Here is an 18,014-nt window from a genome sequence, read left to right as displayed (position 1 = left end):
CCTCAATATTACGCAATGAAGGAACATTTACACAGGGCACCACTTCCTTCTCCCAGTTTTTATTGTTATTTTTTTTAATCAAACACATAAATCCAAAGTGTCTTACTCAAAACGTGGCTTGATTGTGTTATTTATTTTTGTAATGACCACCACAAGCTGCTATTTGTCACCGAGGTGCTGGCTGTAGCTTAATTCACTTTCTTCTCCTCTTCCCAAGCTAAATCACAGTTGAGTGTGGCCTGACCTAATGCAATAATGGCCCCAAACAGACAGAATAATGTGATTTTCTCAGCTTTTATTCTGTGTCTGTGGCGGGAGATGGAAAGAGAGGGGGAATGGGAGAGAGGGAGAAAATGAGAAGGGACAAGGCACGGACATGGCATGGCGATTGGAAGGACGCCTATTGAGCGCCTTTAATGTAGGATGTGATAGAGATCGGCACAGGCTTCGGGCTCCTGTGATGGGAGAGATGGGTCAAAGTGATTGTAACAAGGCTCACAATGAAGCCCTGCTATTGACCCGCTCATCAGTCCAAGTGTAAGGTTAGAGGGACCAGCCGCCACCAACCGTTACGCCACCCGAACACACTGACCTTGTAGTGCGGCTGCTCGTGTCTGCTACCTTCTCATTATCCACAATTCAGCTTCACAATTATAGTGTTTGTCAAAGGAATTTATGAATGCTCCATGTGTATGAAATGTACGCAAATCAGGATGTTGTTAATAGCAAATCTAATTTAAAAATCAAAGCAAAAGAAAATGGCCTTTTCTGCTGCAGTGGCACAGTGAGAATGCTTTGATAGTAAGGCTTTTGTCAGAGCTGGTGACATTTAAGGAGGAGAAGACAAGGTTGTTGCACTGTCCTCATATGAGGAAAGAACCACTCTGCACCAGGGGATTCTCTCCTTTTGTCCACAATAGAAACTAGGCCATTGTTTTCAAATGCGTGAGACATAATGGGACCATAAATGACCAGAGAGAAGCTAATTTTCAGATGTTTCTTTGTCACATGAGTAGATGTGGCAGTGGCAGACCTCGGTGTGCATTGATAGCCAAAAGTCTGCTCTGAGCTGCGTCCCCAAACCAGAGCAGATTGAGTATCTGTCACTGAGGTGGTCAATACGTCCAACGTGCGCCGTGTTGGCTGTGCTTAAAAGGCTTTTTTGGCTCTAGTTTGAGCTCATGAGGGAAACTAAAGAGTGACCTCCAAGTCCTATTGGTGCTAATTGTTTAGCTCATTGAGTGCTCATTTTAGAGCACAATCAATGGCAATGATTTCTGCTCAGAACCCGAATGAAGCTCTGACCGGCACCTGACATTTGTGCAGCCTGGATTGGCTGTATGTGTGTTTGTTGTTTAGACATGTCCCCTGGCTCACAGTTTCATCTCTTCATAGGTCACTGTCCATCGCTCTTGTCAAATCATGTGCTGCTGGCTCTGATCCCATCTCTGCTCTCAATCACAGCTCTTCCCTGGAGGCACGCAGCATGCACGCAGCTGTTTACAGCAGCTCATAAAGGATCTCCCTCCATCAATATTCCCATATCAGTCCTGCGAGCACCACACACAACGGCAGTCACAGATCCAGGCAGAGTAATCACTCTGTGCCAGCGCACCGTCTAAAGAGCTCTTCAATTCTCCATTATAAGACAATATGCTGTAATAGGCTCATTACTGACAGTAGTGTGAATGCATACATATGCAGTCATACATGATGAAAAATAATGTAATGCTTGACCTATACTATATATGCAGAGTGCAGAAATGAGCTGACAGCTAAAGCTGAAAAGGGCTTTATATGTTAATGACGCTATACTTGAGCTCCTCGCTGCACGTTCAGAAGAAAAAAACTTTTCCATTTTTCCCCACAATCTTGTGATGGTTATATGAATATATTACTCTACTTAGGGCAATTTTATATTCAACGTAATTCAATATGGTTGACTTTATAATATCTTTGTAGGAGTCTTTGAGAAATGTAATTTCCCAACTTTATTTGACAAACATTGCACGACAGGCATTATGTTGAGACAATCACAAAAGAAAAACTTCATTATCTGCTGTTCAGACTTGTAAACAGAATCTTTTATTAGGCTTAAGACTTTGCACTTGTTTATTGCAGCACTGATTTGCGTATTGTGTGAACATAGTTGCTAGACTACCATTATTTAAGTCAAACAACTTTGAGAAACAATGATTTCTTCATTTTGCTATGGGCGTGTTTTAATAACTAAAACACAAAAAAATCAAAACGCTAAACTTAACATTTTAAGTATAAACCTTTTCAAAGTAAAAGCACTCAATCTTTCATTGCAGTGTATCACAGTAAATTTGTTCTCCATCAACCATAACAGAAACACAGCAGCCATAGATTTTCCATTTGGCTCAAACAAGTGACTGCTAAAGTAAAACAGAGAAGGTTTGGATTATATCTGGACTATGTCAAACAAAATGATGAAAACTGATGTGTGCTGTTGTGTCTGTGGAGTGTTTAGGTTAGCCCTAAATGAGTGTTAACAGCACTCAAGCTTATAAAACAGCAACATGGCGTACAGTACTACTGCCTATACCCTGCATGTCTGACCTGTCTCTTCTCCTCACATCTACAGTTACATTTGGATCTGAGTGTCATCCCCCGCTGGACTTAGGCAATAAGGTCAGTGGTCACTGGGGTTGGTGTCAAAGCAGGGGCACATTGATGAATGGGAGTAATCTTCTCACAGCTGTTACAAAACCACAAACAGTTTACTTGGGTGAGAGGGAACATAAAGCCTTTTGCTGCTTTGGAGGAGAGAACACAAATGTATTATAAATAAATATCTATATATACAGATACGCAACAACTCCTAATTCTGTCTCTATCTTCCTAGTAGTGTATGCAATGTCCTAGATGTTGCTACGGTTACAAAAGCCATGCAGTATCTACAATACAGTATACATCTAAGAAATCTACGTTTGATCTCAATAAATAGTAATAAATTATCCAACTTGACCTTGTTCTATACATCCTACTGCACATAATATTTACAGTTTCTGCTTTGGATTAACATGTTCCCTTTTTCACCGTGACATATTGTCAGTGTAGCTGCTTTATTGACTGCATACTGCATTTAGAGAGTGATTTCACTCCACATCCACAGAAGATAGACACTTCTGTCGGGCATCTTTGTCGTCAAATGTCACCTTCTTGTTCCTCTTTGGATCTATCCAGGAGTTGTGTATGATGGCATTGTTTGGAGTGGGATCTGCTTCAATGATAGACACAACTCTCTTCTTCATTTTGCTTTTCAACACTTTCTGGAACTTCTGCCTGGTGAAAGCATAGAGTAGTGGGTGAAATACAGTTGTCCCATAGGCCATGACCAGGAAGCCTAGTCTGAGTTTGACCATGAGGTCGCTAGGCCCCATGCTCAGTATGACTGTGTTAAGCACTGTGATGGGCGTCCAGCACAGCAGGAATGTAGACACGATCAGCAGGGACATTCTGAACACCCTCTTTTGGCGCTCCCTGCGCTCCCTGTGTCTCTTCACAGCCCGCCGCAATGCGATGATAACAGACACAGAGGTCCGCATGCCCAGAGTAGGGTTACGGCTGCCACTGCTCTGGGACCCGTCTGTGGCCTCCTGCTGCGGTGTCATGGCTGTCATGGAGGGCCGCTTTTTCCTGCGTGCCTTCTTCTTCTGTGAGTTGTGGAAGCGCGTGCCAATACGGATATTGAGCGCCTGCAGGATCTTAGAGTAGGTCATGAGCATCACCACTGCAGTGAAGAAGAAAATGGGTATTTGGGCCAGCAAGTGGTAATAGAGTCCCATTTCAGTGTAGTACTGGTTTGTATGCACTACATTATCCACCACTGTCTGGTTTAGTTCAGTGTGACCCTTGGCAAAGAAGCCCACCTCAATAAAGGGAACAAGGAAACTAACAAAAGATAGCACCCAAATGGCTGCCAGTAAGGCCAGAGCCCTGCCCATAGTCAGCACCCGGTTGGCCGGTTTCACTGAGATGTCATAGCGGTCCAGTGTAATAGCGAGCACATTTGCAGCTGTGGCAACACTAGCAAAGGAGACGCAGGCCTCGTGGAAGCAGCAAACCAGAGCAGTGTCCCCTTCCAGAGAGAGCAGCACCACCACAATGGTCAGCGGAATGCAGCACAGGCAGATCAGGACGTCCAGCACGTGCAGGTTCATAGTGACTATGTTACTGACGGAGCTGATCAGGTTGGACTTCATACAGTAGAGGGCCAGCACAGTGAGGTTGGAGCTCAGGCCCAGGATAATCTCCAACATGAGGAAGCCCGTCAGCGAGACCTGGAAACTGACGGGGTAGGAGTACGGGATGGGAGGAGCCGGGCTCATGGTGCGGCCGATGGGCTCTGTGTTGTCTGTGACCGTGACGTTACTCATGGTGGCTTCTTCTTCCGGATGGGAAAGGATATGCATTATCCTGCATGTATGAGAGGAAAGCCCAGTTTAATGCAGCCTCTTTTGACATGGAAGTTAAGAAAACACATTTGTTCTGTAGATCCTACTTTGCATTACTGACTACTAACTGTTATTGCCCCGTCAGTTGCTCTTTTATGTCATTTTCTTTAGGACTATTGTTTCCTTTGAACTCACACGCTCACTTACTTTGACAATTTATTTTGAATAAAGAAATCAAGCTGGGTTTCTAGTGCACAATACATTCTGGTTTACATTGCAGATTATAATAATAAGAACAGACGGTGAGATTAGGTTGCTAGATACTGTGCATTAGTATTCTTGTCTTGTTGCTATTTTAGTCAAACGTGTAAATATTTCAGCTTGAGCAGCAGACTTCTCACCAGTGCGTCTCAAGCTACAGCAGCTGCCTATGGCCCTGACAATACAAATACACCAAAATGGAACTTGTTTTGTTATGTAATTAATATTGGCTTTGCTGGGAAATGTCATAAACAGGACCCTAGACTAAATTAAAACCAACTGATAAGTACATGTAATATCAAATCTTATATTATATTTATTTATCCCCCAGATAAATAAATCCAAGCTAAATTGAACCCTAGACAAGAAGAAAATGAAATTGATTTTAGTAATATTTACCCTTCCCTCCAGCACTATCTGAATTGCCGGTCTGTGTAATCAGGCCATGGAGTCGCATCCACAGAGACGAGCATCACATCCAAACACTGCCGATGGAAAAGAGTATCTGTTCCAAGCGGCCCCTCCAGTCAGGCTCTTCGTTTCACTGCTGTCTGTCACCGAGCTACTGCCTGCCAGAACAGCACCTGTCTGGAAAGCCAATGGATTATCAATGCTCTGCCAGTAATGTTCTGACCCCAACTGCAGGTGAACTTCCATCCACTTGTCCCCACGATGAAAGGTGATGCAAAGCAGGCTATTGTTTTCACAGTTTGGATTGTACGGTTGACAAATGAACAGGAATTATGTGTCCGAACCTCCGCTGCCTGTTTAAATTCTCTCGGTATTCCCAGAAATCATGGAAGTGAGAAATAAACAAAAAACACAGCTCTTTCCTTCTGGTGCTCGGAAAGTAGCGTGATCCAATGCTTTGTTGCCATAAGACGTCTGTTGATGAATCAGTTGTATTCCTTGGCCTGTATATTCCATGAGTGACTAGTCAGATCTCCATAATGTATAGTATGCGTCCTGGAAAGGTCACTGCGTCCGGGTAGCATATCTCTCTGCCTTTTTCTCTCTTGGGAGCTCGAATGGAAGCAAGTGTTCACTCTGGTGCTTTTTCATCAGTCTCGGTAAGCCTGGCTCCAGTCGCCATTGACTTTGTAGACGAAGCACAATCCGTGGTTCTTCCAGGTGCACGCCGAACCCTCCATCACTCTGCTAGTGTGCGGGGGGACCCAACATTGCAGCTCCTCTGTGTGTCTAAGCGGCGTGACATTTGTGATCAACCGGATTTGGATGCGGACATGAAAAGGGGCGGTTGATTCAACAGTTTAAGATTATCCCAAGAGGGGGGAATGTGAGCTTGTGAGGCCTGCCTCTGTGGTATATTGGTGCAGGAAGTCGTGCAATGCCGGATCTCCTTCAGCCATCCATTTCTTTAAAACCTGGAAAAGAAGATAAATAGTGACGAGAGGAAGCAAATGGGGAGCGTTGATGAAAATAAACACATACAGAACACAGAGGGGACAAGATAACTGATTAGCATAGCAACAAGACTTTGATAATCGTGTTCTTGATGCACGATGCCTGGCGCTCCTTGTTACTACATTAACATATCTGTTGCGCCGAAAGAAAAAAAAGCAGCACATGAAGAGAAGCTGTAGTTTTCTTTGATTTTAGCAGACTGTAAGATATTGCAATTCAAGTCAAGTTAAATTATGCATATGAATTATCATACGTGCTAGCTACAGGGTGATGAAATGGTCACATGAATCTCTGCTATGGGACACACTGTGAGCTGAACGACAATGGGATTCCTTTGGGAACTTGTCATAAAAGGGACAGAGCTCTCCTCGTGTGACAGACAGTGCAAAATGTGTAATCGCTCCCTGTCCCAAGGTTGTTACAGAAAGGAATCTCGTGTGTTTACTGCTATAAAAAACTGAGAGCTGGCATTTAGAGTGTTATGCCAGTTTGATAAACTGTGGAGAAAATGGCACGGGTAAAGTTGTAATTAGGTCACGCTTTGAAGTTTTGCAGAAGACAGACAATTTAAGGTTGTTGCATGTAGTTACAGACGTACAAATGCGTTGACACAACAGTGTGCAAAGGATGTAAAATATGTATGCCTCAGAAATGACATTTTTGTCTTCTCAGCTGTCTTAATTCCTTTTCATTTGCATCACATTGGTTTTCAGCACAACCTTTTCCTTGCTGTCACCTACACTTTACTATATGTTGTTAATCAAAGCGGTGAGTACCGCACAAGCGCACAGGTAAACTCACCACGCAGGCCAGATGCTGTTCTCATCGCCGGAAAATCTTGGACAATTTGGGTCGTCAGCCACAAACCCTGCCCTGGTCCGGTAGTTGTAATCCTGAAATGATTGACGGACGTGCAGGGGTCACGTCAGCTCCAGATGCTGATTAACACCACAGCTGGATAGATTAGTCCCATGCTTTGCTTTCCTCTTCTTTCTATTTATCCCTTTGGGTGGTTCTTGATTACTGTCACATCTCACAAACTCTGGTGTTGCGCTGCGTGTTGCTGTTACTGTCTGGAGAAGTGTGCAAACCATCGGAGTCTGTAGCTCTCTCCCTCCATCCCGCCCTCCCTCCATCCCTCCCTCTCCCTTTCTCTCTCTCTCTCTCTCTCTCTCACTGCGGAGGTTTGCAGTGCTCCCCGACTCCTGATTGGGCTGCTGTAATAGGCTTAACCCTTTACTGGCTCAACACTGGGAAGGTATTTCCTTTTGTTTCCCCCCCCCCAAACATTCAAAATTACATCCTGACGCACGTATATAGTGGCAGCTCTTGTATCTATAATGCATTGTCTATAAGCTAAATCCTGCATGAACACAAGACAGACTACATTCATTTGAATTGTCAAGCTGTACAGAGGAACAAGTCATGTGTGCTGTGGGGGAATGATGAGTATTGAGAGACGGCAGAGACGAGCAATAATTTTCATATCCAATCGCCGCACGTTCATAGCTCTTAATATTATGTGCAGGCATGACAGTAGTAGAAATATTTTTGCAGAGGTGAGCGGGACATTATGCAGGCGAGAATCAGAAGTCAGACCTGGGAAAGATGGAAGAATCTCCCTGCATCTGATTGATAGTTTCAATTAAGTCCCTCTGTCAAATGGGTACAGAGTTGACCACCCTCCATTCCTTTGTCAAGCCTCATTTGTCAGTGCAATTGTTGCCAGGGGGCATCCTGGTGAAAGTGGGAAGAAGGGCATCTGTTGCATCAGATAAACTAATGATTACAGCTCATGAGGAATACATCAGGGCTTCCTTTTTGTTCACTGACAGTTTAATAATTGCTGTTTAGCCCAACTTGAGGATGTCTGGCTTTTAAACGTGGCTCCTGGGAACAGATACAGAAGAAGGGCGATCTAATTGGCGGTAGATGCCACAACCTTGGTGGTAAGGAAATGATGTGTCGGATAATCGATGAGCGAGAATAAATGGAAGCTGAACGTTTGTTTGTGAGCTGGTAAATGTGCACGGCCTTGGGTTAAAAAGCAAGTGTCTGATAATGAAATGGAAAGCAGGTCTTGTCCTTCTCGGTTACAGGCATTAACCTTGAAATCATTGTAACACACATTTTGAAGAGGTTATGTATTAGGCGACGTACTAATGAGTCACGACAAATTAACACACTGTAAATACATGCATTTCTTGATAATTTTCTGTTACCCAGATATCTGAAAATTTGATCTGGATTAAACTTTTTTTTTAATAACATGGGACCTAAAATGTAATTTAATGTCTAATACCTGGAACTATATGACTGGTCAGTATGTAATTTCTTTAAAAAAAAAAAAAAAAAACGACAACAACAGTGAATTTTGCCTTATTCTCTGTCCCTCAAATCTGTTACAATATACATTTAGACAATAAAATGAATGAATAATGTTGAAATACTACTACCGGTATATTGGTCATATTACGCTGGTCATGTAAACAATAAAGGTGGGGACACAGCCTCAATTTTGCCTGGACTGGAGCTTGCACAGAGTGTTTTCACACTTCTTGCACTGTTTCTTTCTAGTTGCATGAATGCTGCTTACGGCTGGATTAAGATGAGGAGATTCGTTGAGATGTTAAGCCTGTCATTAACTCTAATTCTCAGTAGATCTTAACACCGCATTATGAGAGGCATGACACGTGCCTCTTCACTAAATGAATACATGTGCTTTTCCCATGTAAGGATATCGTGATCAAAGTAGCAGCTTGTAGCTTGCTCTTAGTATTTGCATATGCACTCTTAGGCAGTTTGTGTGCGTGTTTTGATTAACGGATCAAAGTCAGTTACTTGTCTGAACGCATGCCTCTGTGGTATTAAAGCGACACTTCATGCCTCTCATGACCTTTTCTGTTTGTAAGTTATTTACTTATTCAATTAAAAAGGGGCATTGCACATTATACAACATCAAACAATGTAAATGTGCCTGAGCTAGTTGAGATGAGCTCATTTGCTTCAGTCGTCCCTTTGCACACAAATCTGTGTTTCTGCAAGCAACTTTTTAGGCTTCTTTTTAGAAGAAAGGTTTGAGGGAGACTCTCCAATGGCTTCTGGTACCGGCCTGACCGTTACGTTTTTTCTACAAAGAATGTTGCAGTCTTCCTTTGTTGCCCCACTGGTCACTCTGCCCTCCCTAGATCTAAAGTTCACAGTAAGTAAGTGTTTCAGTGAGGGAGGAGCAGAGCCATGTTTGCTCTTATACATACGACAGTGGTAAGATCTGTATATTATTTTGTCCAGTGCTTTTAGAGCTTGTTGTGATTTGAAGTATTTTCCTGTAATGGATCAGGTGATAATGCAATATGTAAGTAAGAGGATCATGAAAAATAAGTTTTTGCTACTTCAGTATATAAATAGTCTCGGATGTATCTGACGTTTGATGGACTGAATTCTGTTTTATTTTGACATCTCAGCCCTCACTGGACTGATCGTGTCTTCTTGTACAATGATGTGTAACAGTCTGCTCTGAAATTAGTGCATTCTCAAAACGGGACAGTTCAGTACAAAAATAACTGTATTTTATTCTCATTAATATTTCATAAGGTTTTTTCACTGTCCCTCGAATCCTGATGGATACAACAACAAAAATTCCCGCACTCTCTCTCTCTCTCTCTCTCTCGAATGTGTGCCTGAGTGGCTCAGGTATCCATTCACTCAGTCCTCCCTATTTCAGATGTAGAGTGATACAGAGTGAGTTTTGCCTTGGCTCTATAATGTATGTCCTGTGTTTTACATGCCAAACACGCCGCTGCTGCAGAAGTGGGATGGAAGCGACTGGACCCACAGGACTCTGCCTTCTCACTTTTATCTCTTTTCTGCAGCAGGCTTCCTGCTCCTCCATTTAGGGCCACTGTGATTTGCTCCAGATTGACCAGAACAGAGGTAGCCCTGCACTAATGGACTGACTGGTCTCAAATGTTTTAGTGTTCTGCTGTCACCTGATCTATTTAAATTTTCCTTTTCATGAGCCCTGAGGAGCTGCTGGGCCATCCCATCACAGATGGATCAGGCAGCAATATGGAAATGAGGAGAGATGTGATGTCACCTCAGCTGCTCTGTTTTAGTTCTCATTTTAGAAATATCATTCCAATCTCACACAGAATAATAAAGACCTGGTGAAATGGTGCACATACTGAATTACTCTTCACTTCAACTTTATGGCCGGCGTTTGTTCACAAGGTTTTTTGTTTTGGCCTCAGTCCCATTTTCTCACTGGTGATATATCTTCAGAGAACAGGAGATGAATATAGATCAAAGAGAAAAAAAGAGGTCATGCTCACTTACTCTTTAAGTTATCATCATAAATTGACACCCAGCTGCGTTATATCTTTTTACACAATAGTTTTATTTACAGCATACTGTTTGGAAGTAAAGCTCTTGGTTTAGGGCTCAAATATGAGTTATACCGGAATACTAATATTTTATTTAATATTGAAATGATCTCTTGCATGAATTTAGTATTTGCATTGTTGCAGCATTGGATTTTTAATACACATATACAATCTGTATGATGGTACATTCCTCTCTCTTGAATACAACATCTGGTTTTAAAGCTCATAAAAGTGTGTCATGAGCTAGCGTGTGTCGTGTATGAGATATTCGTTCCATTTCCTGTGCATGGACTGCACTATTGGTGTTCCCCAGGGATGTGTTCTTAGGGCCCTGCTGTTCTCTCTACACTGATTACGTTCAGATTGTTTGTTCATGACACCACCACTACCACAGGCTGCTGCTCAGACAAAGACCAGTCTGTGCGCTCGCTCACATAAGACTCATGACACTGTGGTGCCAGGACAAGAACCTCCTGTTTGTTGCTCAGTTAGACAAAAGAACTGATGGAGGACACACATCTCCTCATTTATTCAACTTATATTACATCAAGGTCAACATTACTGTGACCAGAGACTGACTTCAAGGTCACTGCAAGTCTGTAAGTCATGTTGAGACTTCAAAATAAATTCTTTACTTTTCTGTTACTACATCACTATTTTGTACAATAGTTTCTTAAGAACAGATGTTTTCATCAGACTGTGACAGTTTAGGCTGCACTCTAATGCCTTCCTCAGTGTCACATCACATTTTTTATATTCTGGTGCTAAGTTACTTGAAGCAGTAGGACGACAGTAGGAAACCAATTGATTTAAATTAACTGACAAGCTACATCACAGCAACATCATGTGGCACTTCTGAGGAAGACAGCAGAGTCCAGTAAAAACGACCAAGGAATGATAAAAACAGAAACTATGTCATCACTGTTTGTTCCCACTAATTATCAACCCATGACTTAATGATTTAATTCAGTTATTTTTAATGGTCAAAACTAAATTAAAAGGTGTTTTTATGCAAATTGCTGACTTTGAGGTATGTGCACTATGATCTACGATAGTTTTCAGATGGTATTCCAGTTGGTTCCAGTTTTTAATTTGCTGTTGTAATTCTATTGAGAAACGTGTTATTTAATTCCTTCTGACAAGGCGTGGTTATACTTGCTTACTAAGCGATATTACATGATGACATTCCTCACTGATAAACCTTAAAATGTTTTTACTATCATCCGGGGCTTTTATTGGGATGGACTGTTTTCCTTCTTCAGCTGTGATGCTGATGCGATGCTCCTTAGCAGGAGCTCGCTCTGCTCCCGTGGCTCGCTGCCCTTCGCCACAGAGAGGGATGACCTTCTGGACCTGTGCAGTCCGCTCGTTATGAAGAAAACCAGAATCTTCTCTCGACCCCGGCCGATCCGCCTCACACTCCTATGGACTGGCACTATGCTGCAATCTGAGCCACCAGCACACTGACTGACCCCCACAAGGTAACATCAGTTTTCAGTCAATACATGTGAAAACTATTAGTCCGTAGTGATTATGATTTGACATATATGGGCACTATTGACAACATTTATATCTTGATTTAGTTTTTTCTTCTTTAAACAACAACAAAAAATGTCCCCCTTTTGTCAAATAACTAATTTAACAAAAGAAAAACAAAGATTGTATGTAATTTTGTGTTGGATTGCTTAAATCACTAAGAGACATTCCATCAGTAGAGGATAGAATTGCCAAACGTTTTCCTAAAAGCCTGAGGCAAAGATGTTAGTTACAAATAATTGCATTAATTTCATAATCTTTGAAATAAGATTAACGGTAATTACATTTCCATAGCATTCTTTTTGGGAGGATTTGACAACAGGCACTTGAACTGACACATTTAATTACCTAATTCACTAATTAACACAATGTACTTTTCTATTAGAGTGATGATATGGTTGTAATTTGCTCCCATTGCATTCACTATTGCATTTAGCCACATAAAACGCCAGCTGTTAACCCAATCACTGAGTTTTCCATATTCTTTAGACCCCTGCACTCCCCCTCACACACTTGTTTAGCTTGTCTTAGTAAGTGACCAAAGCACATTTTCTGTCATGCCCGTCAGGCCGTCAGATGTGGGCCACTTCCTGTCCTGGCCACGCATCTGTTTAGGTTACAGATGTCAGAGTGCGTCGGCCAAGGCGTGGGAACGCTGGGGAGCACACTGGGGACCCCCCCGGTTGTCACAGGGAGGTGGGAGTGCATCTTAGGGCCAGGCACGTAGGGGACAGTGACATAGACGCATTGACACTAGTCCCAGTAGGCGGTCTGCTATTAAAGCGCTCTGTGTTTGTGCTTTCGTTACATTGGGACGTGCTGCTGATACCCCCGGGGCACACTTTTCCTTTCAGCTGTTTAAATCATCTGCCTCCATTTAAATCAATTCTTTGCATCCTTTTACTTCCGACAAATAATTTTATGTATTTTTTTTTTTTTTACAACCTTCATAATTATGTTGTTATATATTGTTATAAGCGTGAATCAATGCAAAACTAAACCGAATATAAATGTCAAATCAACATGTGTTATATAGTTGTAATATAGCCATTGTGTGTTATTTGTATGTGGATGGTAAATAGACAATTAATGATAAATGATGAATTAATTGAATGTGGAATCCTCCCACAGCCTCTATCTTATGTAAACTTTCAACTGTATTATAAACAGAACTCTATGTGGCTTTCAGATTCTATTTTTATCCACTCTTTGAACTTTCATTAACGTCATGTAATTGGGTTAGCGATATCATTTGCATGTGTCTTAATATATGTTTCTTTTTAATTCCGGGTTGCAAGTACAACGTTGGCCTGGAGCAGGGGTTTGTCATTAAGATTTGAGGCTTCCATGCTGTCGCTATCCTAATCCCGTCAGCAGCAGTAGCTCCTCTGGCTGAATTAAACACACTCCCATAAACCCCTGATTATGCAGTCGACTCCAGGGACACAGCAAAGTAGGGATCCCCTCCTTTTGAAGAAATGACCTGCCTACGGGCTACAAAGACAATTAGGAGCTAAGGCCATGGCATACAGACACCGCAGTCTTAATGGAGCACACTGACATTTAGTGCCATTTCGTGCCATTGTCACTGAGCTGTTCACCATTATGGAGTCACTGATGGCATTTGCGTCAAGTCCTTTGTCCGTCATATTAAGTGGCCTTTGCACTTAGGACCTATCTTTGAAATGAGATGATGACACTAAAGTGAGTTTGATGTAGAACTGATAGATGATTGGATTTTATAATGGCTCCTTTTTGTTGTTGTAAAGATTAGGTTTTATCCACTCACTTTGGTGTTTTTCTCAGCGTCACAGCAGAATGTGCACCAGTTTGATTCTTAACTCCACTCGACCATCAAATACTAAACAATTATTTTTTGTACCAGGTCATCGTTGCTTTCATTCCAAGGATAGGGATTTGTGTGATAACAGTTCCAGTCTTTGATCTGAATTAATTGTGAAGACAGACTTGTGTTTGGAACATTGTGGCCTTATGGGGCTCCGCTTGTTTGTTCTCTGGTGAGCTCTGGTCCTCAGGGGAAGGAAGGATAAAGCTCAGAGCGTTCTGACTGTGAAAACTAACAGGACGTTCAATTAGAACGTGACCGTGTTTAACATGCGGATGCCTCATGTTCTCTGTAAGAACCACAATGTACACATCAGGAACATGCCTCGTTATTGCTGCATTTATCAAAAAACTAATTTTGGCCCTTCGTCCACAGCTTTGGAAGGAAATTAAGAATGCAGTAATAGGAGGTTTTGTTTGTCCCAACTCACCACAAAGTAAGTTACCTATGTTTTTTTTAAGTTGTGTGTTAAGATTCTTAGTAAACCAAGTGACATATTGTCTTTTGATTGAGATTGGATGCTACAGCTGTCCTTTTTGATCAAGCCTTTGGGACAGGAAATCTTTTAACAATGCCCCAAAGCATGCTTTTCAATACACTCCTAGTATTACATCCTGCCAACAAATATAGCTTGATAGAAGACTTTTTGCTGTGTTTTTTCCTCCCTAAATAGATATTTTTTTCTAGCGTTCTGCTCCTTCACCTCTCTACCGTCTCTTCTGTCTTTTCCGGCTTTCGTCTGTTTCACCTTACAATAATTAGCCGGCACTACCTGTCGCCTTGTGCCTGTTCCCGCACACTCACACCTTGTCAGGACAGCTCTCCTGTCGACAGCCCGCCACTAATGGGCCACAACCTCAGCCCTGGCGCTCTGCCTCAGCTGCTGCCTCTTCATTAAGGCAGGCCTGCAGCTCGTGTGGCCCTCAGATCAGCACCTCTGTCTGAGTCACCACCGCCAGCTGGGGCCCCTGTGAGCTCCTGCCGCTATATCAGGTCAATACAAGTGCAGGCTCTTCTGTACGCAATGCTGCTGCTGCTGCTGTTGTTGTTGTTGTTGTTGTTGTTGTTGTTGTTGTTGTTGTTGTTGTTGTTGTTGTTGTTGCTTTTGTGGTTGTGGTGGTGGTGTTTTACGTTATATTGTATTAAATAAGGAGAGAAAGAGAGAGAAGGAGAGACACGAAGACCACATCTGAGCAAGAAATAGGGGAAGAAAGATATATGACATCTATTTTCTTTTGTATATTAGAATGGGCGAGGGCAGTTTATTGTACTGGACCAATCAAAAATACTGTCTTGTTATGTTTTGGTAATTCTTGTTTAGTTTTTTTTCATGGAGAGTAGGGACAAGAGGTCACAGCATTGTAAAAGTAGTAGCGGTGGGATAATAATGGCTGCAGTAACAATAGTTGCCATTAGGGTTTGTTTGGGATTCTTTGGACCTTAAGTTCTAATTATTTATGCAGACAACACTCAGATCTATGTCTCACTTACAGCAAATATATGGACAAGTGTATTCATTAACCACTGGATACAAAACTACTTTCTACTGCTAAACTCAGACCGAGGTCATCCTCTTTGGCACATAGAAACAAATAGGGGAAGTTTCACCACTAGTCTCTCGCTCTAAAACCTACAAATAAGATATCTGGGGAGCACTTGGCTCCAAAAAGGAGATATCATAGATTTGATTCCTTTTGATTCCCAGGCCAGACCAACATCACATGATCTCTCTGGATGGAATCTGCACGTCGTTACCATGGCTTCTCTCTGGGTTCTCTGGCTTCCTCCCACCATCCAAACACATGAATGTGTATATTTGCAACTATAAATTGCCCCTAGTGAATGAATGTGAGAGTGAATAGTTGTCTGTGTCTCTGTCTCTGTGTTAACTCTGCGACCAACCTGCCTGAGGCCCAAAGTCACTTGGACAGGCTCTAGTCACCCACGACCCCTAATGGGAATGAATGCCTTCTTGGGGTAATAATGGACTCAGACTTGAACTTTAACAGCCACATCAAATAAATCATATCTGCAGCTTTTACATTGCAAAAATCCAAAATATAGTGTCTAAACCAGACTCGGAGAGACTTATCCATGCGTTTATAGTAACGGCCTGCTCACTGTAAAACAGCTGCAGTTCATCCAGAACGCTGCTGCTCGGGTCCCGACTAGAACCAGGATGTACCATCACATTAGTCCTGTTCTCAGGTCTCTGCACTGGCTCCTGTGGCTCAGAGAAGAGACTAAAGTACATCTCGTACATGTTAGTCCCATATGAACCATCTCGGACAATAAGGACCAAAGGGACCGGCCTCCTGCTGGTGCCCAGAGTCAGGACTAAACATGTACAAACATCAGCGTTTAAAAATCTGGAACAGTCTTACTGAAGATGTGAGCCAGGCCTCTACTCTACTCCTTGCCTTAAGTAAACTCATTTTAGAACCATATACATAGTGGTATTTTCAAAACTAGAGTTGAACGATAATCTTGGAGGATATAGAATGCTGTTTTTCTCTGTTTAACCTCAAATCACAGCTGTAAGTTGACAAAAAAGCTGTCTTTTAATTAAATATAGTTAATTGTTTTCAACCGTGTCAATTTCCTCTAAAAATAAAAAAAAGACTTGAAACAGTGGAGCGAGTGACAAGATAGATAACAAAGCCAGTGGCATCTATTTTGTCTCAATCAACGGAAGTCAATTCTATGTAATTTGGGGACGGCACCGCTTCCTCGATCCACAGTCTGCTTGCCCGTTCTGTAGCGAGAATGTCAATCGAGTTTTTCACTGCCACAAATCACACCTAACTTCCGACAGGTGCTGTATAAAAGCTATAATCAATTTTGGAGAATTGCTATAATGTCACTTTATTATCTTTAAGAGCTTAAGAGTAGGAGAGAAGCAGGTGCGCTGGAGCCTGGGGAGTGCGTCAGTGTGGCAGAGGTTACAGGGGGAGAGAGGGAGGCCGGCTATTCAGACGTCAGCGAGTTACAGGGTATAATGTTTAAGACCTTCATGTGTGGTAAGATATTGTACTGAAGTGGAACAGTTCGATCAGGTCAGGTGAGGCTGGACATGAGCTTATAATAATGTTATAACAGTGTTTCCTATTCATTAGCTCACTCAGTCAGAGCTGTATTTTGATTCTCACATGTTTGAGTAATCCTGTATTGTATTGCATTTGAGGCTTGATTGCTCATAAATCTACCGCTTATTACAAAGAAAGTTTGGCCGTTTTGAACAGGAAGTCAATGGATTTGTTGCTGTTTTAGACCAATATTACGGTTACAATGAACAAAATGTTAATAATGATTTACATATTTTATATTTTCAATACCCTAAAAGAGCATTATATAAATACACATGGCATTCAATCTTAATTTCATGAAACCCAGAGAAAAAAACAACCTACATATTACAATTAATGTAAAATGTAGGTAGTTGAATTGTTGTACTTTAATCTAAAAAAACAAAAGTAATGGAGCTTTTTGTCCACTATCGCATGTTATTGTGCAAGACACTTCAGCCTGCAGCCTGATGTTAAGAATGAGGCCACATGCACACAATGGCAGCCACATCTTTGGAGTCTGCCTCAGGGCACCTTTGGTGCAGAAGTGGCTCACCATCTCTGGGCTGTGACGGAGAAGAGAATGGCTCCACCCAACTAGAAAATGACTTGAGTTTCTGGTGAAGTGCCACCAACAGAAGTCTGGATTTGTGACTATCACAGGACCTGGGTCCATTGAGTCCTAGTTCTCCTCAACCATCGTTAGGTCCCAATGATCTACAAATGTGTGCTCTTACACCAGAGGAATAAAAACCCACACATGATGTATCATTTTAAAGCTCCACTTGTATTCTGTAACGTCCATCAGGAGTTACTAAAGGGACCTGCAGACTATGAGGGATATTAGCAGCAACTCAATGTGTACTACAGTGGACACAAATCCAATGTTCAGGTTTCAGGAGGATATGTTATGTTAAAGGAAAGAAAACCTATTTTTACTATCAGTTTATATCGCGTAATGTATTGCTTTTGAATCTGAAAAAGCTGCATTTGTGAACCCCTAAGCCTAATCGTTAAGAGTCATACTTTTGTGGGAGATGTGATGTGTGTAACCTGAGTAACAGTAGTTTATCCTTGA

General features: G+C 42.0%; 1 protein-coding gene across 2 annotated transcripts; it reads right to left on the bottom strand.

Annotated features, from left to right (window-relative positions):
• Positions 1–2,062: 2,062 nt before the first annotated feature.
• LOC140348725 (G-protein coupled receptor 22-like) lies at positions 2,063–7,207 on the bottom strand. Of its 2 annotated transcripts, XM_072434783.1 has the most exons (3): positions 6,909–7,207; positions 5,082–6,067; positions 2,063–4,443 (listed from the first exon to the last, which is right to left on the bottom strand). In XM_072434783.1, exon 3 carries the CDS (start codon positions 4,437–4,439, stop codon positions 3,123–3,125), a length of 1,317 nt encoding a protein of 438 aa, XP_072290884.1. In that variant the 5' UTR covers positions 4,440–4,443; positions 5,082–6,067; positions 6,909–7,207; the 3' UTR covers positions 2,063–3,122. The 2 variants fall into 2 exon arrangements, with proteins under 2 accessions (XP_072290884.1, XP_072290885.1); XM_072434784.1 differs by lacking the exon at positions 6,909–7,207 and having other exon boundaries at positions 5,082–6,076.
• Positions 7,208–18,014: the final 10,807 nt, after the last annotated feature.

Source organism: Eucyclogobius newberryi, unplaced genomic scaffold, assembly GCF_026437365.1.
Source record: "Eucyclogobius newberryi isolate DKJ021-1_F unplaced genomic scaffold, fEucNew1.0.hap1 SCAF_7, whole genome shotgun sequence".
Taxonomy (NCBI): Eukaryota; Metazoa; Chordata; class Actinopteri; order Gobiiformes; family Gobiidae; genus Eucyclogobius; species Eucyclogobius newberryi.
Note: the sequence above shows the minus strand (reverse complement) of the source record. Positions and strands in the feature narration are given on the sequence as shown.